The sequence below is a fragment of the Vicugna pacos genome, chromosome 28 (assembly GCF_048564905.1).
Source record: "Vicugna pacos chromosome 28, VicPac4, whole genome shotgun sequence".
Classification (NCBI taxonomy): Eukaryota; Metazoa; Chordata; class Mammalia; order Artiodactyla; family Camelidae; genus Vicugna; species Vicugna pacos.
This window is the reverse complement of record NC_133014.1, coordinates 13,271,518-13,290,039: the sequence shown is the minus strand read 5'-3', so window position 1 is coordinate 13,290,039 and position 18,522 is coordinate 13,271,518. Positions and strand designations below refer to the sequence as shown.

Below are 18,522 nucleotides of genomic sequence, written 5' to 3'. Positions count from 1 at the left end.
GAGTTGCAGGTGCCAATTTGCAAGCAAGTTGCTTCTCCCACGGGGAACCGTGAGGTGCGGCTCCCCAGAGAGCAGGAGAAGGCTGTGTTTATGTCAGTGATGGTTAATAGCACCCCTGAGCAATGCTGGACAGGCCAGGGTTTGCAACTGTGCGTAGGAACGGCCAACAAACACTTCAGTGTTACCAATTGTATCTCTGAATGGAGGGATCAACCAATAATTTTGTATTTTTTGATATTTCTGTATTTTCTACATTTTTTATCCTGAATATATATTACTTTTAAATAATCTTAAGGAAAATGTCAAATATACCAAAAGTAAAGAGACTACATGTCCATCAGTCAGCTTCAACTGTCCTCAACATTCTGCCAATCTTACTTCATGTATCCATTCACCAACTTTTTTTTTTTCTGGGGTATTTTAAAGCAAATTCCAATTGTCCCATCTTAGGCCAGTGGAAGCCCCTTCAAGTTGTCTCCTGTGTCCTTTTCAAATGGCTCCATTAGATGCTTTCTGATGCAATAAGATGTCCCTGCGCTAGGAGACAATGGACATGAAAAAGTTAATCTTTATGATGAAAGATATTTATGAATGGGTTTTACATGGGTTGGTAACTTGAGGTGTTCTGTTCCGTCTTTGTGTATCATCTGTGGTGATCAACTCGCACATTCAGCAATGGCTCTTGGTCCATTTGGATGGTTCTAACAGACTGCCATAGACCAAGTGGCTTGTAAACAGCAGAAACTTACTTCTTACAGTTCTGGAGGCTGGGAAGTTCAAGGTCAAGGCACCAGCACATTCGGTGAGACCCACTTCCTGTTTCACAAACAGCTGTCTTTTCACTGTGTGGACGTGAAGGCACAGGAGAAGGGTCTCTTTTATAAGGGCATTCATCTCATTCATGAGGGCCCCACCTTCAAGACCTGATCACCTCCCAAAGGCCCCACATCCAAATACAATCACACCGGGCATTAAGACTTAATGTATGAATTGTGAGGGGACACAAACCTTTCGTCTATTGCAGGCTGCAAACTTGAAAGGCGCTTAACTACAGATAACAACTATTTGACAAGTAAAGGGGCTAATTATTGTTACTGGCTACTGGGATCTCCAAAGAGAATAAAGTTTTTATTTAAAAAAGTCACAAACAGTGAAAAGGCTCCAAAAGCAAATTATTTAGTAGCAGGATTTGTTACCCAGGGGAAAAAAAAGTCATACTGTTGGTGAGAATCTAATAATTCCAGATATAAGATGAAAGTTGTCTGAACTCTAAAACAAGATACAGGGGGAGGGTATAGCTCAAATGGTAGAGCACATGCTTAGCATGCACAAGGTCCTGGGTTCAATCCCCAGTACCTCCACTGAAAAACTAAGTAAATAAACAAACCTAATTACCTCTTCCTGCAAAAACCCCCCACAAACCTAAAGCAAGTTACAGTATGAGAAAATGCAAAGATTCTCTTCCCCCCAAATCCAGTTGGGCACTGTGTTGATGGCAGTCATGTGATGCCAAAGAGGTTTTGTGCAATACACTGAATCAACAACATCTCTGTCCAGGCTGGTGAGTCAACAGGTTTCCCCAAAAAATATCACAACTTAACATTTGTGATATTTGTAAATAATAGTAGATTTCAAGACCATTTTTTTTCTGCTGCAAAGAGCTGCTGCATAATCCATTAAGAAGATACAACAATTGTAAACACATATGCAGCTAACAAAGAGCTCCAAAATACATGAAGCAAAAAAAATGACAGAATTGAAAAGATATACGGACAATACAGCAATAACAGGTGGAGATTTCAATACTCAATTTTCAACAATGGGTAGAACAACCTGAAAGATTAACAAAGAAAAATATTTGAGCAGCACTATAAACCATGTGGAGCTAGCAGACATCTGCAGACCACTCGCCCAGCAACGACAGAAGGGAGCTTTCCCAGTGCACACGGAGCATCCTCGAGACAGATCACACGCTGGACCATAAAGCAAACCGCAATCAATTTAAAAGGGTGGAAATAATATAAAGTATGTTCTCCAACTACAATGAGATGAAGTTAGAACCCAGTGGCAGAAAGAAATTTGGGACACTCACAAATATGTGAAAATTAAACAACACAGTCCTAAGTAACAACTGGGTCAAAGGCGAAACCAAAAGAAAAATCAGAAAATATTTAGAAATGATAGAAAACAAAGACACAACAAAGCAAGAGAACTGTATTCGATATCTTTTAATAACCTATAATGGAAAAGGATCTGAAAAAAAAAATATATATATATCGAGTCACTTTGCTATACACCTGAAACTAACACAATGTTGTAAATCAATTATACTTCAACTATATATATATATATATATATATATATATATATATACAAACAAATATTTAAAAAAGAAAAAAGTTTGCCTATAAAGCCATTTTTAGTTTTCAGTGGCAGAAAAAAAGCCCCCACACGCCATATATCACACCTCATTAACATCTTATATAGTAGAAATTTGTAATAAGACTTTAGATCTTCTTGAATAATGTAAAATACTCACGTGGGAAACGTTTTCTAAATGAAAGGCTGGGGATTCCTTTACCAACACTAGTGACTTGCACTGGAGTCGAAATCCTTTGTGATTGGAAGATCCACAAAAAAAAAAAGACTGTGCTAGTAAGTTAAGCAAAATGCATAGGCCACAGGGGGGAAAAATAACATTCTCTACTCGAAAGAGCATTGTTAATTATTCTGGACGATTATATTTACATTTCACAAATCATGCTAATGTACTGTGAGCTGTGGGTGTAATTTTTATGTAAGGTTTCCTGGGACCTAAAAATCATTTCAGGAGTTCCTCTGGAGTAAAAAAGACTGGGAAAGACTGCTCTGTGGGTAACCATTTGTGCTTTCATTTTTTTCTTTAGAAAAATATCAGCAAATACATTTATAAATTCACATTTCCACACTTTTCTCACCCAAAGGACAGCATACCGTGCACTATTCTGTCCCTTGCTCTCCCCCACTTAGCAATGTATCTTGGAATCACTGCGTAGAGGTGGGTAGGTATCTCGGGCAGCTCAGGCTGCCATAACAAAAGACCATAGACCGGGTGGCTTATGCAAGAGAAATTAATTTTCTCACCGTTCTGGAGCCTGGAAGTTCAAGATCAAGATGCTAGCTTGGCAGATTTCTAGTGAGAGCTTTCCTCCTGGCTTGCAGATGGCTGCCTGCTCACTGGGTCCTCACAAAGCAAGCACAGTAAGCTCTTTGGTATGTCTTCTCATAGGGGCCCTTCTTATAGGGCCCCACCCTCAAGCCCTCATCTAAACTCAATCACCCAAAGGCTCCGTCTCCAAATACTATTACGTTGAAGGGAAGGGCTTCAACATATGAATTTTGAGGGGACACGATTCAGTCCAGAGCAGCACCGATTCTTCTCATGGCTTTTTACATCTGGGGAGCACTCCACTGCATGCATGTGACTTTCAACCAGTCCTTACTGATAGATAATTGCACTGTTTACAGTCTTTTTTAAATTACAAATAGTGCTGCAATGAACTCCTTGCTGCTGTGGCACTTCGTAGCTTTACCTGTGCGTCTTTGCGATAGATTCCTAGAAGGAGGATTGCTAAATCAAAGCGTAAATGTGTATTTAATTTGGCTCGCTATTGCCGAATTGCCTTCCATAAAGATTGTATCGCTATGCATTCCATGAGTAATCTATGAGAGAGCCCGACTCCCTCCATCTCACCATCAGAGCATGCTGTCAGACTTCTGGATTTTGCCAATCTGATAGGGCAGAAATGTTATCTCAGTAACTTTAGTAAGCATTTCCCTTATTATGAAAAAGGCTCAGGATCTTAGGCATTTGCATTTCTTTTCTACTAACTATATTCGTGTGTTCCTCTCATTTTAAAAACCAGGAACGCTTTATTTAGTAGGAGTATCAGCCGTTCGTGATGCGGGCTGCAGCACCCTTTCCCCCATTTGTCAATTTGTCTTTTGACAAATTACAGTGTTCTCTCTCTCTCTCTCTTTCAGGATTTATCTCCTGCAAGGCATATCTGTGTCTATGTAGTAAACGTTACCAATCTTTTCTTCTGTTTTTTCTTATTTGTAAAATTACAAATATTTCCCCCATTCCCAGGCTATAAAGAAATGCATTCCAGTTTCCTTCTGCCTGTTTTTATTTTTCACATTTAGGTCTCTTCACTCGCTCGTCATTTATTCTGGTAAATGAAAAGAAGGAATCTCATGTTATCTTTCTCCAGACGGTCCCCGTACCATTTACTAAAAGTTTGTCTTCTCCCCTCGGATTCGAGGGCCATCCTTTCTTGTATGCCAGTTTTCCTTTCACACCTAGGTCCATTTCTGGGTTTTGCCTTCAATCCCATTGGTCTATCTGTCTGTTCACGTGTCAGCTCCACACCATTTTACTTTTTGAGACTTTATAACACGTTAATGTCTCGGAGGGCTGGACTCTCCACCTTTCTCATTCTTAAGGGATCCTGCTAGCAATTCTTGGAGGAACAAACTTTGCGTAGCAAATCTTTTCAGCTCTACAAAACAATCAAAACCTGATGGTAATCCCCACTGAGATCATGACCAACACATCACTTAACTAGGGCAGAATTGACATCTTTATGATACTGAGACTTCCTACCCAAGAACATGGTACATCTTTCTCTTTGTTCAAGTCCACTTTTGTGCCTTGCATGTGTTTTTCATAATTTTTACCCATATGGGTTTTGCACATTTCTTTTAGGTCCACACCAGATATTTTACTTTATTTTTGCTATTTTAAAATGTATCTTCTCTTTCATTATATCTTTTAATTGCTTATTGTTTGTCTATACGAAGGCTATTGATTTTTACACATTTATTTTGTATCATGTCACTTTACTAAGTGTTTTTATTGCTTGTGATAGTTTTTCGTTCAATGCTCTTGGGTGTTCCAACTAAACAATTATATCATGTCCAAACAGAGAGAGGGTTGTTTGTTGCGGCAAAAACATTATTTCCATCTGGGCTAAGGCTTGGGAAGAATGCTCCGGGGTGGTTAAAAAGCTGCCCAGCAGCGGCAGAAAGAGGCTTGGGCAGAAACCCTGACACCAGCAGGGAGCTGAGGGACCCCTCAAAGGCTGCTGGGCTCCCGGGCTCCCAGTCCTGCTTGAGGGTGAGCCTTTCCAAGCAACACACTCCCAGCCCAGCCTGGGGGCTGACCAGCCTGCAGAGGTTAGTGCGGTGGTTGCCCAGCTTCTCGATGAGTTTCACCTGTACATCTAGGAAGCGGCTCTCCAGGAGGTCGCAGAAATGGGGGTGGTTTGTGCCGGTAGACCCCAGGGCATGCAGATCCCATGCAGAGCCTGGTTCAGGTTCTTCTCCAGGGCCATGGAGGCTTCCATGGTGTCCAGGTTTTATCCCACTCATCTTGGGACATCTTCTGCAGGTCCCAAGTGTAGGTGCAACCGCTGTGCCGTTGTTTCATCTTCAAGAGACACAAGGTGCCCTGGCACTGCTCCTGGGCCAACTCTCAGAAAAGGCTCTTTCCTTCCAGAGCCACGTCCTCATGGTCAGAATAGCCCAGAGAGAGGTGGGTGTAGGAGGCCAGCGGATGCAGGTTGACCAGGTGGTTGACAATGACCTCCACCTCAGTGCAATAATCCTGATGAATCTTGGAACGCTTGCTTGGTCAGCAATAAGGAGCTAACTACAAAATCTGTGCTGGCTGGTCCTAGAGGCAGGGGGTGGCCGAAAAGATGGTCTTGGATTTTGTGACTAGAGAGGAGGTTGGAGGGTGTTTGGACGTCTGTTCCCTCCAAACACTGTTGAAACAAGGGATGGATTGGCAGGACCACTGGGCATGTTGCTAAATAGAGATGGTTTTATCTCTTCCTTTTCAGTTATTATATTTCTTATCTACTGTGCTTTCCCTTGAATAATATGTGTTGGTGAATACTTCCAAAACGATGTTAAATCACAGTGGAGACAGCAGCGCTATTCCTGATTCAGTATTTCTATAATCAGTAAGTAAATGAAGATGCTAACTGTTGGGCAGTGATATATACAATCAGGTTTAAATTATATCCAGTTTCTTTTTATATTATCTTGTGGGTTCCCCTGAAAACAGACAAAGGATTGTATGCAAATAGCTTTTGGGGGAAGGTGATCCCAGGGAACAAGAGTGAGGAATAAGAGAAAGTGAAATGGAGAAACAGGGAAAGCCAGCACAAAGATGCGTTAACAAACTGGCTACCATTCATTATATGTAATTAGTGCTTAATTCTATGGGACCATCCGAGAAGCTGTATGAAATGTGCTTTGGAACCGTGTACCAGGTAATGAAAGAGAAGCATCTCTCCACTGGCTTTTGTCCCCCATTGATAGATCCATCACATATCATGGTTGCACATGTACGAATGCTGAAAAGGTTTCTGCAGGCACCCCACGGCACCATGTCATAAGAACCGTGGAGCAGATGATAATATTTATTATCTCACAGTCCCTATGGGTCAGGGATGCAGGAGTAACTTAGCTGGATGGTTCTGGCTCAGGATCCCTCACGTGGTGGCAGTCAGGATGTCCACAGATCCTGCAGCCAATTGAAGGCTTAATTAGGGTTGGAGGATTCACCATCAAGATGATTCATTCACGTGGCTGCTAGCAGGAAGCCTCAGTTCCTTATCACATGGGCCTCTCTGTTGACTGAGTGTCCTGACTAACTTCCCTGAGAACAAGTGATCTACAAGAGGAGAGAAATTAAGCTCCACCTCCTAAAAATATGAAAGAATTTGTGGACCTATTTTAAATCCAGCACACCATCATAACACAGTCCACGCCGAGGTGGAGTATCTGAACACCCTGAAGAACATCACATTGGTCCATTATGTCAATGACATCATGTCTACTGGACCACATGAGCAAGAAGTGGCTAGTATGTTGGTGCTTTGGTAGAAGACATGCGCTCCAGAGAATGGGAGATAAATCCTAGGAAGAGTCTGGGGCTCACCACCTCAGCAAAGGGTTTAGGGATCTGTCGGGGAAGAGGCACAATACTTGGTGGCTTCTTTGGACTCTGGAGATGACAGTATGTTTCATACTGGGGAAATCTGCTCTGACTTCTTGATTGGCTCTTTATTGGAGGGCTGACAACTCTGAGTGGGGCCCAGAGCAAGAAAAGACTCTGCACCTGGTTTACGTGATGTTACAAGCAACCCTGCCATGCAAGCCATGAATCCGGGAGGCTGTGATAGTAGAGGTGTCCATAGTGAAAACAGACCTGTGAGGAGTGGACGTCAAGCCCCAGACAGCTCTACGCCATCGAATAAATAGCCCCTGGCATGCTCCCGGGCCACGACAGAGATGGAACATGCGACTGTGGGACACCACGTGACCATGTGGCCAGAACTGTCTATCCTGAGCTGGTTTCTATCAGACCCACCAAGCTATGTTGAGTGAACCCTACGGCAATCTGTGATAAAATTGAATTGTTATATAATAAGCAAGCCAGAGGCCAAAGTAAGCCACAACAAGCAGTGCCCTAGACCACTGTGGCACCCTCCACTGTGGCACTGATGCGTCTTCCTGAGATTCCGAGCTGACAGAGGCCAAAGGCCAAGGCCGATTCTTCGGTGCATTGCCTCGATATGTGGGTGCAAGCCAGAAGCGGGCTGCTGGTGCTGTGTGGTCTCACTCACTAAAAGGGTGCTGAGGGGAAATCCTCCCGGTGGTCAGAGCGTTGTGTGATGCATCTGGTCACCTGCTTTGTGTGGGAGAAGTGGCCCAGGGTACAAGCAGGTACAGCCTTCAAGGCAACGGCAAATGGATCAAGGACCTGAAAGGAAAACGGCTGGATGACTGGGGACAAGGAGGGACTGGAAAGGAGCATGTAGATCAAGTCTGTAAATTCCTTCCATAAAGGGTCAGAGCAAATATTTCAGACGTACTGGCCACGTGGTTACCACTGCAGCCTCTCTACTCACTGTTGGCGTGTGAAAGCAGCCACAGACAATACATAAATAACCGAGTATGCTTTTGTTCCCATAAACCCTTATTTACAAAACAGGCGGTGGGTGGATCTGGCCTGTGGGCTTGTTTGCCAGCTCTGGTACTGATGGACCTCAGGAAGTGGGCAAGGAGAGTAAATGTCTTTAGACTGCATTTCAATGACCACATGAGAACATCTAGCCACAGAAGGGCCACCAGACAACCAAACAGACAGGATGACTCAGTTGATGTCAGCCAGCCTCTGTTTTCTCCCACCCTAGTGCTGGCACAATCTGCTGGGAATGGAATCGTCACTGCAGAAGGACTGGGGGCTATGGGTGAGCCCCAGAGCATGAGCTCCCACCCACCCTAGCATTACTGCTAGGCAATGCCCAACTTGCCAGCAGCAGAGGCCAATGCTGGGTCCCCGAAACAGGGCCTCAAGGAGGCCAGTCAGCCAGCTGGAGCCGAGCTGACCGCTGGGCCCCTCTGGGAGGAGTATTGCTTCACCTAGAATGATCGCATGTTCTAGATACAGCCGGGCTTTTCTGCCTGCAGTGCCTTGGAAGCTCCCTATCTGAGGACTCAGAGTGCTGTACTGGTAAGGAATTCTGCACAACATCACCTCTGACCAAGAAACTTAACTTACAGCAAGGGAGGTGTGGCAATCACCATATGACAGTGCAATCCACTGGTCCTATGCCACACATACCACACTGGGCAGAAGCTTCTCGACTACTAAAGTGATGGAGGAACCTTTTGAAAGTGTAGCTGAGGTACCAGCTTAGAGATGATGCTCAGCAAAAACGGAACATCATATTTCAGGATGCAATATATACCCTAAGTCAATGTTCATTACATGATGTTGTGTCCACAATAGATAGACTACATAAGTTTGGAAATCAAGAAATGTTCTAAGAGTGACCCAAACTACCATCACTTCCATTGGCCCACTTGGAGACTTTGAGTTTCCCATCCCCTCAATTTTAAGTTCTAGAGTTCCCAGAAGGGAACGTTTCCACCAGAGGGCATAGGAAGAGTTCCCTGTACTACTGCTCAGTCATCTTGGGCTCCTTGTGCCAAGAGAATAGGAAGAAAGGAAAGGAGTAATCGTACTGTCACGAGTAATCAAATGTCTAGGATCATCAGAAGGAGACAGAGTTGCTGTTACTCAATGGAAGTGGGGAAGCCTGCATTTTGCACCCAGGTGATTGATTCACTAATAAATCTCTTGGTATTTCCTGCCCAATATTTATGGCAAATGGACAACGGAAGTAGCCACAGTCTAAGAAAAGTATGATGATTCTAGGCTTAAACCACTCAGTATTAATGAAGGTCTGGGCCACCCATCGGATAAGCCATCTAGATGGAAGATGAGGGAAATATGGAATTCTGGGCTGGAATCTGGCTAGACTCGAGGTTGTGGCTTGAGACCAGCTGAAGCAGTGAGGGCTGTAGTTTGCCCCACTGAATTTTCTCTCAAAAGTTTTCCCAGGAAAGGAGACCGTTCAGAGCCCTGGAGCTATTCTCCAGGAGTGAACTGACTATATATACAAAGGAAACAGATCCAAGTGGTGCAAGGGGTGGCTGCAGTGGATGCTGTCGTTGCCGCACAAAATCCCCTCCTGAGGACTGAGATGCTCATTTCCTGAGCAGCCAGGAATATTGGCTGCCAATGGCTCACAGCTGAATCTTTCTCTAGAAATTGCTCTGGGCAAATGAGAGCTGCCTTGCCCAAGATCGTGTCCCTGCTCGGGTGGCAGCCCATATTCAATGAGTAGTCAGTGTGAGAGTACAGAGCCTCATTTGGGGGCAAGTCTAAAGGAATGTGCCAGCTCTGTGGCTCCCCATGGGATCAACTCAGTCCTCTACTGCATATGCTTTGCAGTTCGACCTTCCCATCTAACTTAACCCTGCCCCTCTCCCTCACTACTTCAGCCTTTCTGTCCAGTCCTCACTGGATTTATTGGATGATGCCCACCCACACTGGGAAGGGCCATCTACTTTACTGAGTCCACCAACTCAAATGCTATTCTCATCGAGAAACACCCTCACAGACACACCCAGAAATGATGTTTAATCTCGGCAGCCTGTGGCCCAGTCAAGTTGACCCATAAAATTCATCACCACAGGACCCATGGAGCAGAGTCACCCTCAGGTTCTCAGAAGCAGCTAACCTTGTGGACACCTTAATTTTGGACTTCAAGCTTCCAGAACTGTGAAAGAATACATTTCTGTTGTTTTAAGCCACCCAGTTTGTGGTACTTTGTTAGGGCAGCCCTAGGATACTAATGTACAACTTACATAAAATTTCCAGAGAATAGAAGCAGCAAGAATTATTACTCATTTTATGTCCATCAATAGATGAATAAAGAAGATGTGATAAATCTATATACACACAATGGAATATTACTCAGACATAATAAATAAAATAATGCCATTTGCAGCAACATGGATGGACCTAGAGATTATCATACTGAGTGAAGTAAGTCAGACAAAGACAAATATTATATGATATCACTTGCATGCGATATCTAGAAAATTATACAAATGAATTTATTTATGAAATAGACCCATAGAAATAGAAAACAAACTTATGGTTACCAAAGGGAAAAGGGTAGAAGAGAGGGCTAAATTAGGAATATGGGATTAACAGATACACATTGCTATATATAAAATAGCAACAAACAGCAACGATTTGCTGCATAGCACCAGGAAACTATATTAAATATCTTATAATAACCTATAATGGAAAATGAAAAAAAAATATGTAGAACTGAATCACTTTACTGTACACCTGAAGCTAACACAATATTGTAAATCAACTATACTTCCAAAAAAGGAGGGTAGTAATATTCTGGTTTCATTGATGGAAATATGTAACAGTATATAAAAATTAATTCTTCCCAAATTGATCTATGGAGTCAGTGCAAAGCCAATAAAAAAATTCCAGCAGGTTTGTGTGTGGTGGGGGGCGGGAATTGACAGGCTAATTCTAAAATTTATATGTGTATGACTCATGGTTTTTATTTTTTGTCGTTCATGATGGTTTCACATCTTGAGAGCCTTGCTGACCCAGGAGAGACTGCCCCTCCCAGGCAAGCTAACTCCTAGAGATAGTAAATGACCGCCCTGTGAATGGGACTTCCACAGCCAACCCAAAGCTCACCGCCCCTCTCCCACACTGCTATCTTTATTGGGCTCTTACACTCTAGGCCAATATTCCCCTGCCATGACCGTCCCATGGCCAGTACCAGATAACTCAAGGCAGATCCTATGCCCCAGAGCTTGCTGAAATGACTTAAATAAGCCAACCCCAAACCTGCTTAGCCTGCCTGTCGCCTCACCCATTGTTCCCCATGAAAACCACAGTAAGGTTTCTTGCCCATGCTTTCTCCTGGCTCCTTCTGCCTCCTAGTCAACCCTGGTGCTTCAGCGAGTGGCCCTGCATGGCCTGGCATGCCCCCTCCTCTTGAAACTTTGAATAACATACTATGTTTTCAAAGAAAGTCATCTGGCCTCACTATGTCTCAATAACAATAAAACCTACATTTTGAAACACTGTGTCATTTAAAAGGCCCAAAATAACACAGAGGACCCTGAAGAACAGTTGAAGAACTTGCACTGACAGGTTTCAAGGCTTGTTACGTATCTGTAATGTGTCATCAGTGCTAGTTTAGACAGATGGACTAAGGAGAAAATCTAGAGCCAGACCCACACCTCGACTCGTGATTTATGGTAAAGCCATCGAAATACATACTGTCAATACCAAGAGTGGACGAGAATGTAGAGCAATGGAACTACTGTGTGCTGCTAGTTGCAGTGAAGGGGGAAAGGATGGCATTGGCAACCGTGCCTACAGAAGGGAGGACCCTGACCTCTAATCCAAGCCACACACAAAGATGTATTTCAGATGGACTGCAGCTCTAAACTTAAAGGAAAACAACAGTCCCTAAGACATAATATATGAGAATAATTTCGTGACTCTGGTGTGAGCAAAGCCCTAACAACAAAGTGGACTATACTGAACTTAAGATTTCTATTCCTCACATGACATCATCAGTGCAGTAAGATGGTAAGCCACAGACCAGAAGAAAACACTTGCATTAGACACGTCTGTCAGGATACGCATACCCAGAACATATAAAGAACTCACACCTGCATTTCCTCCATGCACGAAAAACAGACAACCCAAGAGAAAAATAGGTAAAAGGCTCGAATGGGTATTTCGTAAAAGAAAACATCCAAATAGCCAAGAAACATATGAAAAGGCAGTCAACAAAATCAGTCACTGGAGAAATCGAAATCAAAACCATAATGAGTTCCTAATATACACCCATCAGAATGGCTAAAGCTATTAAGATACATACTGGCAACACCAAGTATGGACAAGAATGTGGAGCAATGGAACTATTGTATACTATCAGCGGGAGTGTGAATTGGTATGACCACTTTGGAAAACCCATTGGCGCTATCTAATAAAGGTGAACAAATGCACATCCCATGACCCAGCAGTTACACTCCCAGGACTCAGTGGAAGTGACTGTCCAACGATGTAGAGAACAACGTTCTTAGCAGCATCATTTGTGTTGGTGAAACTATTCAAATGTCCATCAACAAAACTATAGATCCATAAACTAGGGCGTGCTCATATGATATAACTTATACAGCAACTCAAAAAAGAAAACAAACAAAAAACTGCTGCTCCATGCAATGGCGACATGGATAAATCTCCCAAGAATAATTTTATGCAAAAGAAGCCAGATACAAAGTTCTGTATGATTCCATTTATACCAGGTTCCAAACCAGGCAAAACTCATCGCCTCTCCTCAGAATGCAAGTTCTCTTGACCGTAATACATTTCCTTAGAGTCAGAGATCCTTCCCCTCAGTGCATCCCATTGGCCCACCCTAGTTCAGATCTAATCAAAACAAAAAAGAAACCAAAACACTACATCAGCTCCTTTCCTGGTCTTCTCTCTCCACTCACTTTCTGGCCAATCGATTGTGCAACGTTCACTCCGTGTAAGAGTTGGCACCAGGGACAGTGCATACATACAGGAAACTATGACTCACACAGTTCAGTACCCACTGGTAAATGCTAAATTAGTGATACAGACGAAGGGGCAGGAGTTGCGAGGAAACATAGTCGGTGCCCAATAAATTCTCCCCCACTTACAAGGTAAGTTCCATGAGGACATGGCAGCAGCGTTTTGCTTTGTTTCGTCCATTGCTGTGTTTCCAGTGCCTCCTAGCACAATACCTGAAACGTAGTAAATGAACAATGACTTGTTGAATGAATACATTAACGACCTAACAGTGGCCATTATAATTATTTCCACCGCTCTGTAACACTTCAAAAGTTTCTCCAGGACGGAAGTTCGTGTATACATTTGCTCATTAACTCAACCAACATCAGTGTCTATTGATGGAAAGCTACGTATGCACAGGATATGATTTGTGCCCCAGGGAATTTGCAACCTGTCGGGTAAAACAAAACTAGCCATGACTACTGCGGCAGTGCCCAGAATAGTGGCCGCTGACCCTCATTCTTTTTTTTTTTTAATTGAAGTATAGTTGATTTACAATGTTGTGTTAGTTTCAGGTGTACAGCAAAGTGATTCAGTTATATATATATGTGTGTGTGTGTGTGTGTATTCCTTTTCAGATTCTTTTCCATTATAGGTTATTACCAGATATTGAATATAGTTCCTTGTGCTGTACCGCAGGTCCTTGTTTGTTTATTTTCTATATAGTAGTCTGTATCTGTTAATCCCAGACTCCTAATTCATCCCTCCCCCTCCCCCTTTCCCCTTTGGTCACCATTAGTTTGTTTTCTATGAGCTGACCCTCATTCTGATCTTCCTCTGCCCCATCTGGTTCAACTACAGATCCCAGGGAGGCCTCCTGGCCTCCATGCCTTGTTAAATAAAATAAATAAAAACCCTGTTAAAGAATATAATTTCATTTAACATTTCCCTATTTGAGGACCCTGGGGTTGTTCCCAGCTTTTTACTGGGATAAAGACACTTCTGCGGGTTGCCTTGTGTACCTGGTTATTTCCTTAGGATAAAATCCTAGAAGAACAGAGATGGGTCAAAGAGTCTATACTTTTAAAGATTTTTTCATAGGTATCGCCAAACTTCAGAAATGTTACACAAGGGCGTGCCCAGCAGCTGTATGTTCTCAGCACAGGGGCCAATGCTGGGTGTCGCTCTTTTCTGCCTTTGCCAATCTGATAGGTGGGAAAAGGTATCTCTGTGCAGTTTCCCTTTGCATTTCTTCGAGGTTGATAGGTGTGGTAGGTTGATAATGGCTCACTCCCAAAGACATGTCCATAAACTAACCCCCGGAAACTGTGAATGTTCCCTTATAAGGAAAAGGGGTCTTTGCAAGTTTGATTAAAGATCCTGATGGGGAGATTGTCCAGGATGATCTGGGTGGACCCTAAGTGACATCACAGTGTCCTTCCCTGTAAGCAGGAGGCAGAGAGAGATTTGACAAAGACAAGCAAGAAGGCAACGTGATGACGGAGGCAGAAATTGGAGTCATGCAATCACAAGCGCGCTGGCAGCTTCCAGAAGCTGGAAGAGGTGAGGAGTTTATTCTCCCTGGAGCCTCGGAGGGAACAGGGCCCTGCCAACACCTTGATTTTGATTTAGTGAAACTCATTTCGGACTTCCGGCCTCCAGAACAGTGAGAGAATGCACTGCTGGTGTTTTAAGCCACCAAGTCTGCAGTACTTTGTTACAGCAACCGTGGGAAACTAATACGATAGGTTTTTCATATGTTCATGGACCACGTGAAAAACCTTTTGACTTTTAAATACTTATAAAAATGAAATATCCTGCAATCATATGAACAGTATAATTCTGTTTGCGTGAAAGTAAATCTGAACATTTGTATCTGTGTTTACATGCGTATGAACTGCCTAAAAAATGTCTGGGAGAATATATGCCAAACTAGTAACAGTAAGTACCTGGAGGGAGGTGTGGGAGGGAGGTGGGGAGAGAGGAGCTTCTACTTTTTACTTAAGATGCCACTCAAGATACATCTATATAATTTGAAAAAGTTTTATGAGACTATATTCCTGTACTAATTGTGTGAAAATATAGATAAAGCATATCTGCTTGTTGTAAACAATAAAATATGTAGAAAGTAGGGGGAGGGTATAGCTCAGTATAGAGTAGAGTGCATGTTTAGCATGCATGGGGTCTTGGGTTCAATCCCCAGTGCCTCCTCCAAAAATAAACAGATAAACCTAATTACCTCCCTCCCCCTCCAAAAAATTTTTAAAAAATTGTAGAAAGTAGAAAACAAAACTGCCCCTCTCCTCTTACCTGTCCCTTTGCCCAGAAACATTTATTCATAATAATTTGGTGTGCGTCTTCTCAGGCTTTCTTCCTAAGAAGAAACAAATACAGGTATGTGACTTTTAGAGAACAAAAATGAAGAGCCAGCACCCTACGAACGTTCGCTGAAAGGTGTTCCTCCAGAAGCATTCTAGGATGTGTGTGTGCAGGGGCCTCATTCTGCTTAGCTGGTTGCTGCACAATCTGTCACTTTAAGAAAGACCCGGAATACTTTTTACCAACCTCCCATCTGCGTTCAGCTTTCTGTGACTTTGACCACATGTGGACACATTGCTGTAGAAAACGTCTGCCAGCTGCGTTCAAAATAGTTTCCTCGTTCTGCCTTCCAGGCTGCTTTTAAAACGGACGCACTCACCTACGTTCTCCGCCGTGGATGACACAAGATGCATTTTTTCAAACTATCCCGAACTGGTTGAAGAGATGATACCTTAATGTGATCACAGGAGGCATTTCCTTAAGCGCGAAGCAGGCTGGGCATTTTTCATACGCCCATCGGCTACCGAGGCAGCTCTGTGAAAGCTTCTGAGGTCACTAGGCTGACAATTTTCCTTTGCAGCGAACCAAATCCGAATTCTTTTGAACCCAAGACCGTGAGTTACTCGCTTAAAAATCTATGCATCCGGAACAGTGGGGCGAAGGTGGTCTTTGGGATTTTGGCCGGGGTGACTCTGGACACCTGAGCAAAGTCGAAAACCTGGACTAGAGCGGGGTGCGCGTTGGGACCCCACGGGAAAGAGGGGCGGAAGGCCGCTCGGCATATTCCGGGGTGCCATACATTTCCCTAATTCTCTGCGTTACGCACCCGGCGAGGGCGACCAGGCCGGGCGGGATCCTCCGCTCGGAGAACTCCAGGCACCAAGTGGCCCCGGCGGGTCTGTGCGTCCGAATCGTTCCCGCAGGGGGCAGTGCCGCCCGCCAGCGCGCGGATACGGTGGGAGGGGGTGCGGCCGCGCTGCGGAGTTCGGGGGGTTCTGGCGAAGAAAGTTAGGGGATGCCTGGGGTGGGGGCGGGACTCGAGCGGGCGGGCGGAGGGTGGGGGCAGGGCCGCCGGGGTGTGGGGTGTGGGGCGGGGCGCGGGGAGGGGGTCGCCGCGAGTCCAGGGGCGAGGGCGGTGCGCGCTGCGGGGAGGCGCAGCCCCGGAAGGTGTGAGCGAGCGGCGTGCGAGTGTGAATGCGAGAGTGTGTGCGCGCCGGAGCGCTCCGGGTTCCGCGAGGCGCGCGGGTGTCAGCTTGCAGCCGGGGCTCCTCCCTCCGGCCCCCCTGCCCCGCGCGCCGGTCCCTCCTTCCTTCCCCGCTCGCCCCTCCCCGGCGGGCCAGGCTCTGGGACGCCCCGGCCGAGCAGGCGGTGGCGGCGAGTTGGGGAGCCCTGGGCTCCGCGCAGTCGGAGGGGCCCGAGCCGAGCCGCCCCCGCCCCGGCCCGGCCGCGCCAGCCCCGCTTCCCGCCGGGCCACGCCCTGTCAAACTTTGTTGCTGCGGCCGCCGCGGCGGCGAGCGGAGCGGGCCGGCGAGCGGGAGGGAAGGAGGGAGGGGCGCGCGCCGGGCCGGGCCGGGCGCGGGCGGCGAGGGGCTCGAGAGCAGCGGCCCCGGCCCGCGGCCCCACCATGCCCCAGCTCGGCGGTGGCGGCGGCGGCGGCGGCAGCGGGGGAGGCGGCGGCGGCGGCGGCGGCTCGGGCGCCGGGGCGGCCGGCGGAGGGGACGACCTCGGGGCCAACGACGAGCTGATCCCCTTCCAGGATGAGGGGGGCGAGGAGCAGGAGCCGAGCAGCGACAGCGCCTCGGCGCAGCGGGACCTGGACGAGGTGAAGTCGTCCCTGGTCAACGAGTCGGAGAACCAGAGCAGCAGCTCGGACTCGGAGGTGAGGAGGCTCCCGCGGCCGATCCCCGGGGACCCCGGCCCCGCGCTCGCTCACTGCCCTCGCCTTTGTGTCTCCTCCGCAGGCGGAGAGGCGTCCGCAGCCCGCCCGGGACGCTTTCCAGAAGCCGCGGGACTATTTCGCCGAAGGTACGTGCCGGCCCGGGCAGCCCCCACTCCCGGCCCCGCGGCGTTCGGCGCCCCAGCCCGGCCCGCCCGCGGTCCCCGTCGCCCCCGTGGCCATGCCCCTGCTCCCTGCCCCTGTCTGCCGCAGTCGTCCTGGGGCGCGTTCGGGTCCCCTGCCGCGGCGCCGTCCCGGGGGCCTCAGCCTCACCCCCGCCTTGGTCTTGCCCGCAGTGAGAAGGCCCCAGGACGGCGCGTTCTTTAAGGGCCCCCCTTACCCTGGGTACCCGTTTCTGATGATCCCGGACCTGAGCAGCCCGTACCTCCCCAACGGACCCCTGTCTCCCGGAGGAGCGCGCACGGTGAGTGCCCGTCCGGCCGCTCCGGGGCGGGTGGGCGGCCGGGGCCGGCGAGATGCGCCCCCGGGCTCGGCGGCGAGGTGGGGGATGGGGCCGTCCCGTGCGGATCCTGGGCAAAACTTGCTTACGGAGTTGAGCTACTCCGGCGGTCGAGCGTTAGGCTGCGCTGGGCAGTGCTTGGATGAAAGAAAGTTCCTTTACATTCTCCCCTTTTGCTGGGGAGCGGCTTTGGGGCCACTTCTGGAGTCTTCGTCGGTCTCCAAAATCCTTTGCTCGCACTAAAGGAAAACTTGGATTTGTGCCGGGTTTTTTTTGGGGGGGGGGAGGGAGGTGTTGCTTTCTTCCTGGAAATCGGTCAACTTTCCCTGGCAATTGGGCAATGGGGCTGGGGGAGCTGGGTTGGCGACGTTGCCCCACGACTCCAATTTCGCTGGGCGGCTGCTAGTTGGTTCCTAAGAAACCCAGTATTCGTGGCGGGTTGTTCGCACACACACCCTCGCCACCCCCATCCCTCGCGCGGGGGCCTCAACTCTTCTGTAGAGCTCGGGATTTTAAACGCGCCGAGATGATTTCGAGGGCGAATCGAGGCATTCTTCAAGTTGAGGAACTTGGCTTTTTCCCCCTTTGTTGCAGGCTTTTCTCATTTAAAGCAAGCGCTGCGACACTTTAAACCTGTTAATGGGCGCGCATTGTGTGCTGCGCGCTGGCATTTAGAGCCGTGATTAAGCAAATTGACCGGGCCCCAGACGACGTGCAAATGAGGGCGGATTCCATCGCCCCCCTTCCCGGCTCTAAACTCCCGTCCCCCGCGTCGCGAAGGGCGCAACCCCGGGCTGGCCCGGCTTTTTT

General features: G+C 47.0%; 1 protein-coding gene and 1 long non-coding RNA gene across 2 annotated transcripts in view; one reads left to right on the top strand and one right to left on the bottom strand.

The window, feature by feature from the left end:
- Window positions 1-79: 79 nt before the first annotated feature.
- On the bottom strand, window positions 80-16,290 carry LOC140690122 (uncharacterized). Its single transcript, XR_012065307.1, has 4 exons — window positions 15,696-16,290; window positions 15,308-15,371; window positions 13,147-13,230; window positions 80-537 (listed from the first exon to the last, which is right to left on the bottom strand). It is a non-coding gene; the product is annotated as an uncharacterized lncRNA (long non-coding RNA).
- A 240-nt stretch (window positions 16,291-16,530) lies between these two features.
- The window catches only part of TCF7L1 (transcription factor 7 like 1), a 143,035-nt gene continuing 141,043 nt past the window's right edge, over window positions 16,531-18,522 (top strand). The window contains exons 1-3 of the mRNA XM_072951552.1: window positions 16,531-17,195; window positions 17,278-17,341; window positions 17,549-17,676. Of these exons, the coding sequence (XP_072807653.1) occupies window positions 16,941-17,195; window positions 17,278-17,341; window positions 17,549-17,676 (447 nt within the window). The 5' untranslated portion in view covers window positions 16,531-16,940. The remainder of the gene's footprint in view (window positions 17,196-17,277; window positions 17,342-17,548; window positions 17,677-18,522) is intronic.